Consider the following 8566-nt stretch of genomic DNA (forward strand, 5'->3'; position numbering starts at 1 on the left):
GCAGAGCTGAGCGAGGGCAGAGGGGAGGGAAGACAGAGCTGAGCGAGGGCAGGGGGAGGGCATAGCACCCAGACAGGCAGGAGCAGGGCCCGGAGTAGAGCCCTCGGGCAGGAGCAGCAATGGGGGACGCCTTCATCCGGCACATCGAACTGCTGGGCTACGAGAAAAGGTTTTTCCCCAGCCAGCACTATGTGAGTACTCTGGAGCATTCCGCCATGTGAGGACTGAGGACTGGTCAGGGTTTTTACAAATTTTCTTAGGTAAATGTGACTGAGAGCCCAAATACTTCCTTCTAAGGGGGTCGTGGCTGATAACATGAGCTGCAGGTAGACAGACACTAAACTGTCCTGAACAAGACTTCAGGCACCTCCTTTGCAAACCATTGGCTACTTTGCAGTCATGGAAAGGGCTTTTTCCTCTTTGTTTCCCACCCACCTCCAGGTTCTCTCCATCCATTCCAACTCCCCTAGTGCCCAGTTTATTTGCTGGCAAGGCAGAGCTACTTGCACTGGGGTGATAGAAGGAAAACATTCAACTTAATCTGAAACTGGACCATCCCCAGGGCTCCCCGGGCACAGTGGGGAGTGGTGTCCCACTTGCCTGCAAAACTGCAGCCTCTACTTTGTTCCTCAGGTCTACATGTTCCTGGTGAAGTGGAATGACCTCTCTGAAAAGGTCGTCTACCGCCGCTTTACTGAGATATATGAGTTCCACGTGAGTCCTCCCAGGACACATGGGCTCGGGGTGGGCAAAAACGAGGGTGAATGCCATCTGAAACTGCCTCAAAGCAAACCTCAAAGTTCAAAAGAGCTCCTGGGTACAGTTCTTTAATCTCTTTTGAAGGTGGGAGCCATTGGCTCTGTGTCCCTGGGCACTGAGTGCCGAGGTGTGGGATCCAGCCAAGACATGCTAGTGGCAGCAGGGTGAGCACCAGGAAAGGAGTCAAGCTAGGGGCAGAGGAGTGGGTGTCACAGCATGTTCCCCTGGTGCCATCCTCACTGTTGTGCCTGGCTCTGCTCTGCAGAAAGCGCTGAAGGAGATGTTCCCCATTGAATCCGGGGACATCAACATAGAGAACCGGATCATCCCGCACTTGCCAGGTGAGGGGCAAGCACCGTGGCTGGGGGGTGAATAGAAATTGCAGCTAGCTGGGAAATTCCCTGGTGGGTTGAGCTGTGCTCGCTGCCTCTCAGGTGGGTGGTGCAGTATTTCCTGTGCACCAGGCTTGAAATCAAAACCTCAGAAAGATCTGAGCAGTGGCAGTGGTTCTTCCCAACACTCAGCAGCCCTATAGACCCTGTCCTTGCTCTCTGAAGGCAGCCCAGAGGCACATCCAGAAGAATCAGCTGTGACCCCTATGACTCCTGGCTGGTGAAAGGTGTCTGGCTTTGGGGAGGCTGAACTGAGTGGAGCTGAGCCCTCTGTTGGTGACACCATCACTGGTGTTGGCTTAATGCCCTTGGGGCAACACAGATACTTTGTAAGAGGAAATAATGCAATATGTCTTCAATGACAGAGAATGAACTCCTGATCCAAACAGCTGACACTTTTTCTCGAAGCAAGGTGCATGCCAGAAAACTTCCCCATTTTATTTAATTTCCTGCTTTAAAGGAAGCAGAAGGGAGTCTGAAAAAGAGCTGCAGTTGTGGTCAACATCTCTGGAGGAGGAATAAGCCTGCACTATGTAGCAGTGTGGGTGCCAGTCTGGGGGGGGCTCCATTGCAGCTGGACTAACACCAACCACCATGCTGGGCCTCTTCCAACAAGCTGCCCCCCACCATGCTGGAGCTGTTCAAAGCATCCTTATTCCATTTGGGGAACTGAGAGCACTGGGGACCAGACAGGTGTCAGACTGCTGGGGGGGCATGAGGTGCCACTGACCACCCAGAAGTATCTCCCATCATGTGGTTCAACTCTCATCATGCTCAGGGTTAGGATTGCCAGCAGTATTTTAGAGCTCTGGAGTCAAGAACACCATAAGCAGATGGGTGGGAGGATAAACATCTCCTCTGACTGCAGGCTGGTCCCCTGAGCCCCTCTTGGTACCCTGGTACATATGCTGTATTTCTGGCCCAGCAGTTAGGCTTGGTCTGAACACACATGTAGGAGTTACCCTAAAACTGAAACAGGGTCAAACAGGATCATTGCTGGGCTTGCAAGAGCTGTGTCCCCACAAAGCTTCACCTTATTGGCACATTGCAGTCATGCAGCACCTTGGGGCCAGACCCACTTTTTTGCTGGGCAAAATTAATGATTCAGAGCAGTGTGCTTGGGAAAGTATTAAAAACAAGGCATTCTGTCTGCTTTTTCTGAGCCCTTTTTCCTCTCTCCCAGCCCCAAAGTGGTTTGACGGGCAGCGCTCAACTGAGAACAGGCAGGGCACACTGGCTGAGTACTGCTACACACTGGTGAACCTGCCCCACAAGATCTCCCGGTGCCTGCATGTGGTCAACTTCTTCAAAGTCCGTCATGATGACATGAACCCTGTCACAGACAGCCAGTGAGTCCAGCTGCCTGCTATTTTGAGGGAAATCCTGCATTCCTGGCCTTGGATGCTGGCAGTATGGGTGCTGCAGGGAGGGTGCTGATGGAAAGGGCTGGTTGGCACTGAGCTGCCTTTGCTCTGACCTGTCTAGGATTAAGAAGCCTGAAGTCTTCCTCCTGACAAAGGATTCCAAGAAAAACCCCACTGGTAAGAGGCCTTAGAGGGCTGCAAGTGGCTGTCTCAGCAGCAGCACAGCCTGCTGGGGAGAGAGGTTGTCATTCCATGGCAGATACCCTCCCCAAAAGCATGGCCACTGTGCCAGAGCTGCAGCAGTGGGGAAGCGAAATCCTCAGGGGGAATGAGTCATTGTCCTGAAATCCATTTGGTTTGGGGCTGAAAGAGGCTGGGAGGGCACTTTGGGCTGTCCTGGGGCTGTTTTTGGCCTGCCTGGTGTGGGTGTTTCTGGGTTGGGGGCTGGAGGGAACATCTGTCACTTATCTCATGCAGACATCACGGGCCCCATTGTCCTGCAAACATACCGAGCCATTGCTGACTATGAGAAGGGCTCCACATCTGAGATGGCTCTCAAGGCTGGGGACATGGTGGATGTTGTGGAGAAGAGTGAGAATGGTATGTGTCCATCCCCCTGGAGAGCCCCTGAGGGCCAGCCCACTCCCTGCCACAATTTCAGCAGGAATGAGTACTGCCCTTGCATCTTGTATACAAACACAGCATGTGAGCTAGCTATGGCAGTGAAGGCTGAGGGTGGGCGGCAGTTCTAGAAAACTGTGCAACATCCTAGCCATACCTCAGCCTGTGAGGCTTCCTGCCCAGCAGGATCAGGATGAAGTGGTCAACTTCTCTGGTTGCACCATGTCAACAGAGATTGGCCCCAGCACTGTCCATTTGGTCCATGACACGGAGATGCCTGCACCTGCCCTGGCCAGGACAGACCTGGTGCCAGTCCCCACAACACTCTGCTCTTGCCCATGGTTGATTTCTTTGCAGGCTGGTGGTTTTGTCAACTGAAGAATAAACGAGGCTGGGTACCTGCTGCCTATCTGGAGCCACTGGATGGTCCTGATGAGTCTGAAGAGCAGGAGCCTAATTATGCAGGTAAATGTTGGGGTACCAGGATGTGTGTGTGTGTCAGAGCACAGCCTTCTGCAGCTCTCCACTGTGATGGGTGCAAAGCTGGGCAATTCAGACTGAGCAGGATCACTGGGCAGGGAGATGCTGCTGTAGGAACTGCCAGGAGGGATAAATCTCGGCTTGGTGCCTCAGTGTCAACCTTGGGAGCTTCTCATGACCTGCAAGTCAGCAATAGATTTGTGGTTTGGCTGATCTTTACCCACTGGCCATGCTGAGCTGGCTGGGTGAAGGCTGAGGTGCTGGGTTAGCAGAACAGCATGGTGCAGCATCCAAATCAGGCACAGGCATTCACAGTGCTTTGCCTCTGTGCTGTCCTTATCAGGGCCTGGCCCTGCTCCCTGCCCTCTGCACTGCCCTGCCATGACAGCAGGGCTTTATCACGTGGAGCAGAGAAAGGATCTTGCAGACTTGTGCCAATTGCTCAACAGGCTTCAGCTTTGAGGGTTTCATAACACTGGAAAAGGCTCTATTAGCACAACACTTCCTTCTGCCTTATTTCACCACCTGAATTCTGAGCACACTTTCGAGCAGAGATAGGAGTGCTTCCTCTGCTAGCACCCAAAAGTTTTCTTCCGGAGAGATGGTGAAGAGGCTGGGATGAGCCATGGGCAATGACAAGAATTCTGAAAGCAAACCTCAAGCACCTGAGTCTTGCCTAAAATGTAGGGTGCCTCCTAATGCTCTGGTGCCTCCTCAGTGGCTGGGAGGATTCAGCCCCATCCCTGAGGTGTTAGCACATGATCCACCATCCCCATTTTGTGTGTAGGTGAAGCGTACGTGGTCCAGAAAAGCTACACTGCTGTGGAAGAGGATGAGCTGACCCTCAAGGAGGGTGATACCATTGAAGTCATCCACAAGCTCCTTGATGGCTGGTGGGTCATCAGGTGAGAGATGCCATGAACAGCTCAGGCGAGCAGCACTCAGGCAGAGGGAGTGGACATCCATGGTGCTCCACATCAGGGCTCTGAAAGCCTTGGTGTCTTTGGTGCCGCTGCTCAGCACTTCCTTTTGCAGAGCTGCTTCTCAGAGTCTGTTCTGTGCCAAATATTAAACGTTTCAGCTGGAAATTCCTCTCCTGAGGGCTTCAGAAATATCCAAGAAGGAGGCAGATGGAAAAACAACATGTATCTGTTATTTTGCCTCTAATTGTTCTGGCACATTTTGCTTTGCAAAACCTCAACTTTCATCCCAGCTGCAAGGAACATTTGAGGTAACATGACAGCAGCAAGGGACAGGCCTGAACCATGACTCATGGGATGTCCTGAATTGGTAGAGTTCAAGGCCAGGTTGGATGGGGCTTGGAATACCCTATTCTAGGGGAAGGTGTGTCCCTGCCTGTGGCAGGGGGTTGGAATGAGGTCCTTTAAGGTCCCTTCACCAAACCATTCTGGGACTCTGTGACCACCCACAAGAATGATCCAATCTCTCTCCTGGAATGAGGAGGTGGCTGCAGAGCCATGACTGCAAGTGATGTTGCTTTGTGTTGCACTGCAGGAAGGATGAAATCACAGGTTATTACCCCTCCATGTACCTGCAGAAAGCTGGGGAGGTGAACACTTCTGCGAAGAGTGAGCTGAGGAACCGGGGTGCTCCTCCACGGAGGTAGGAGAAGCTCTGTGTAGAGGGCAGAAGAACATCTCCCTCTTCCTTCAGGGAGATGAAATTAAACCGGACAGGGTGTTGTGGTGTCACCTGCTTGCCCTGTCAGTGAGGAACTGCCTGGAGAAATGTAAGCAGGGCACAGACACAGCAGGGCTGTCCTCCCATCAGCTCTGTGCTCCCCAGCTACCACAGGCACTGCTGATGCAGGGCTCCAAGATCTTTGCTCCAGCAGGTCCACCCATCAGGTGTATTTCTCCTTGTCCTTCTGCAGAGTTTCTTTTCTGGGCTAATCTTGTTTGATTTTCAAATTGGCCCTTTTCTTACTTCCTAAGTGTGTGCACTGAATCTTCCAGAGGCAAGGATAGATTTGACTAAATGAAGCTGCCAAGTGGCCTAATCTAATGGGAGGATTTGAGCTAATGCAAGGGATTTAATTTTGATTAAAAAGATAAAAAGCACAAATAACTCATGAATTCCAGTGCAAAGAGAATGGCTAAAAAGGGCAGAATTTGCTGCTATCTCTCTTCCCTGCAAGATGACATGTCAGGCCTGCTATAAAATCTCTCCAAATCCAGTTTTGCTAGAGCATGGATTAAGTGTGTGACAGTGTAAAATGGTCCAGATCCACCTATTTGACCACAGAGATGTTTGCTGGTAGCCTTGGGGAGATGAGGTGGCCTGTTCCAAGGACAGTGGCTTGTCCCCCTACCATTGTGACTGCTGCCTCTGTGGCAGTGGCAGCCAGGCCAAGCCCTGTTGTGAATGTGGTGACCTGTTATGGACAAGAGCTTTGCTATGACATGGGGGATGTGCTCAGAGCAGGAAGGGGCTGGAGGCAGAGAGGCACATTTCTTTGAGAAGAGCAGGAGGACGATGCCATGGGGTGGACATCAGGAACCACCTCACTCCTGCCATGGTACTGAGGACAAAGCAGGGGCCCCTGTCTGCCTGCCCAGGGACAGTCCCCAGTGCTGGGGTTTCCCCTGCAGCAGCCTCAGGCTGCTCAGCTTTTCACTTCTCTCAGTAGTTTCTCTCCTGTGGGTTGAACACTGCACATTTGGGTGCACACTGACACATGCCCCATACTCCATTCACCTGTATCTGACTCTTGAGCCTCAGGGAGCCATGCCAAGCCCCACACCAGGGAACTGAGTTTTGTGGCCAGGATAGGTGCTGTATGTTAATTCATCAAAGAGATATAGATCACTTCTGGGGCTTTCTTATGCCCATCTTATCCTTTCAGCCTTACACCCAATCTTCCTCACCAATCCCTAGCATTACTTTCCAGACTTGTGCTCAGGGCTCACCCTTCAGAGTTTGCTGGTAAAGCACTATCCAGCTGCCTGAACACATTGTAGATTGTGTCTCACTGATGGCTGCCCTCAATGGCTGGCATCCACCATGCAGAACCTAAAAGCAGAAACTGGGGTTGGGGTGAAGCAGAGGAGGAAGTGTGGGGAAAGGAGGTGTGTGGTGATGAGCTGCCAGGATGAAAACTGAATGTTTTGTTTCTCACTCCTTGCAGATCCACCATCCGAAATGTGAGGAGCATCCACAAGCAGGGCCGGAAGCAAATCAGCCAGGAGACCTACAGGAGGAACAGCAAGAAGTACATCCAGAACCAGCGGAAAATGTGGGGAAATTCCCAGAACAAGGCCAATGTCATCAGTAAGTCTCAATGGAACTGGAATCCTGCAGCATGACCCATGCCCCTACCAGTGCTGGCAGCTGGAGCAGGATGGCACACTGAGGTCACACCATGCCCGTCTGCCCTTTTCCCATGGGGAAAGTCTGTGCAGGGAGATGTTTTTTCAAGGAGTTTTCTTACCCCTGGCTATAGGTCAGACAGAGCAGAATATGGTCCTGGAAGGAGGTCAGCCCACAGAGGGCACCTGTGCTTTCCTTTGTGCACCTAACCTCCCCCATGCTGCCATTACCATTGCAATTGCCATGTATGTTAGCTGTCAGCAGAGCCCCTAGAAGGAAGTGTTGCATGAAGAATCATAGAATTATAGAATTCAGTTTTGGTAGGAAGGGACCTTAAAGACCAATTCATTCAAAGCTTCCACTTGATCAGGTTGCTCCAAGCCTCAACCAGCCTAGCTTTGAACACTTCCAGGCACAGGGTACCCACAGTTGTTTAGGGCAACCTGTGCCCCACTACCTTCACAGAAAAGAATTTTTTCCTAATATTTAATCTAACCCTGGCCTCTGACAGTGTGAAGCCACTCCCCCTTGTCCTACCAGTTCAGGCCCCTGTAAAAGGCATCTCTTCATGAACAAGGAGAGAGGCAGTCACTGTGGCATACCCTTTAGATCTGCTTGTCCCCACGCAGTATCCGTGACCTTCCCAGAGCTAAAGATGGGCAGACCTCATGCAGACCTAAAGACAGGCTTTCCCTGAGCACAGCTTCCAGCTGGGCACAGGCAGGCACATCCTGGCACCATGACCTACAGGAAGACCTCTACATGCAGCAGGGACAGCAGGAGAGGCAGGATCTTTGGTGGCCATGACCTAGGAAGCTGCTGAATGTTCATGAGGATGGTGTGTGGTGCAGAGCTCTAACCCATCTGAACATCTTTTTTTACTTGCAGTTGAGAAAAATGAGCCAGAGGACAACAAGCCCAAGGCTCAACCTGCTGTTCCTCCCCGTCCCAGCAAGGACCTCATCCTGAACCGCTGCACTGAGAGCACATGGAGGAAGATCCTGTGAGGATCCTGTGAGCCCCCACACCAGCCACCCAAGGCTTCATCTCCTCCAGCTCCTGTGCAGCTAGGGCTCGGAGCTGGACCAGGCATCCAGGTGGTTCTGGCAGCCACCACAGGCCAGGGAGGCTGCGGCCATATCAGCCCAGCCCAGTGCCCATCCTCATCCTCCACCTCAGCCAGCCCACGGTGTCCTGATTGCACTTTGAGGAGGGACCAGCCCTGCTCTACCAGCTCCTTATAAGCACCAAGTCCTCATCTCTACATGCCCTTCTATTACCTCTTTGTATTTTGAATTATTTTTGTGGTTTTCATCAATAAAGGAGAGACACTCAATAGACCCTGAGGAGCAGTGTGGGCATGGCGGCAGGAAAGGTGTTCCTCCAGGTGGAGATTGGGCAAGGGACTCTTGCAAAAGATGCTGGTAGTGAGGAGGTTTAGCTGGGGGGATAAAAGTACAGCAGCTTCCTCCTGGAAGGCGGCTGCTTGGCTCCTTCGAGAGGACAGCGAGGGCTCAGTGTTGAGACAGGGCTTTCACACACGGAGTGTGGTGGGACGGCTGCCCTCGGTTACCGGCCCAGCCAGCGCGGCCATCGCTGTGCCGGGCGGGGCTGCCTTGG

At 52.3% G+C, this 8566-nt stretch overlaps 1 protein-coding gene across 2 annotated transcripts; it reads left to right on the forward strand.

Moving 5' to 3' along the window:
* Positions 1-8292, forward strand: NCF1 (neutrophil cytosolic factor 1). Of its 2 annotated transcripts, none has more exons than XM_009098707.4 (11): positions 1-191; positions 634-714; positions 1025-1100; positions 2335-2500; positions 2637-2692; positions 2993-3115; positions 3494-3601; positions 4404-4521; positions 5132-5239; positions 6765-6907; positions 7835-8292. In XM_009098707.4, the coding sequence occupies exons 1-11, from the start codon at positions 120-122 to the stop codon at positions 7951-7953; spliced, it is 1170 nt and encodes a 389-aa protein (XP_009096955.1). In that variant the 5' UTR covers positions 1-119; the 3' UTR covers positions 7954-8292. The 2 variants fall into 2 exon arrangements, with proteins under 2 accessions (XP_009096955.1, XP_050837911.1); XM_050981954.1 differs by having other exon boundaries at positions 137-260.
* The last annotated feature ends 274 nt before the right edge of the window (positions 8293-8566 follow it).

Source organism: Serinus canaria, chromosome 19, assembly GCF_022539315.1.
Source record: "Serinus canaria isolate serCan28SL12 chromosome 19, serCan2020, whole genome shotgun sequence".
NCBI classification, from domain to species: Eukaryota; Metazoa; Chordata; class Aves; order Passeriformes; family Fringillidae; genus Serinus; species Serinus canaria.

What these genes read in the sequence shown, in the direction of transcription:
- NCF1 (XM_009098707.4), top strand. Translation starts at nt 120, where the DNA reads ATGGGGGACGCCTTCATCCGGCACATCGAACTGCTGGGCTACGAGAAA. An exon ending in GATGGCTGGTGGGTCATCAG is followed by an intron (nt 4,522 to 5,131) that starts GTGAGAGATGCC and finishes GTTGCACTGCAG; the next exon opens with GAAGGATGAAATCACAGGTT. An exon ending in GAACAAGGCCAATGTCATCA is followed by an intron (nt 6,908 to 7,834) that starts GTAAGTCTCAAT and finishes TTTTACTTGCAG; the next exon opens with TTGAGAAAAATGAGCCAGAG.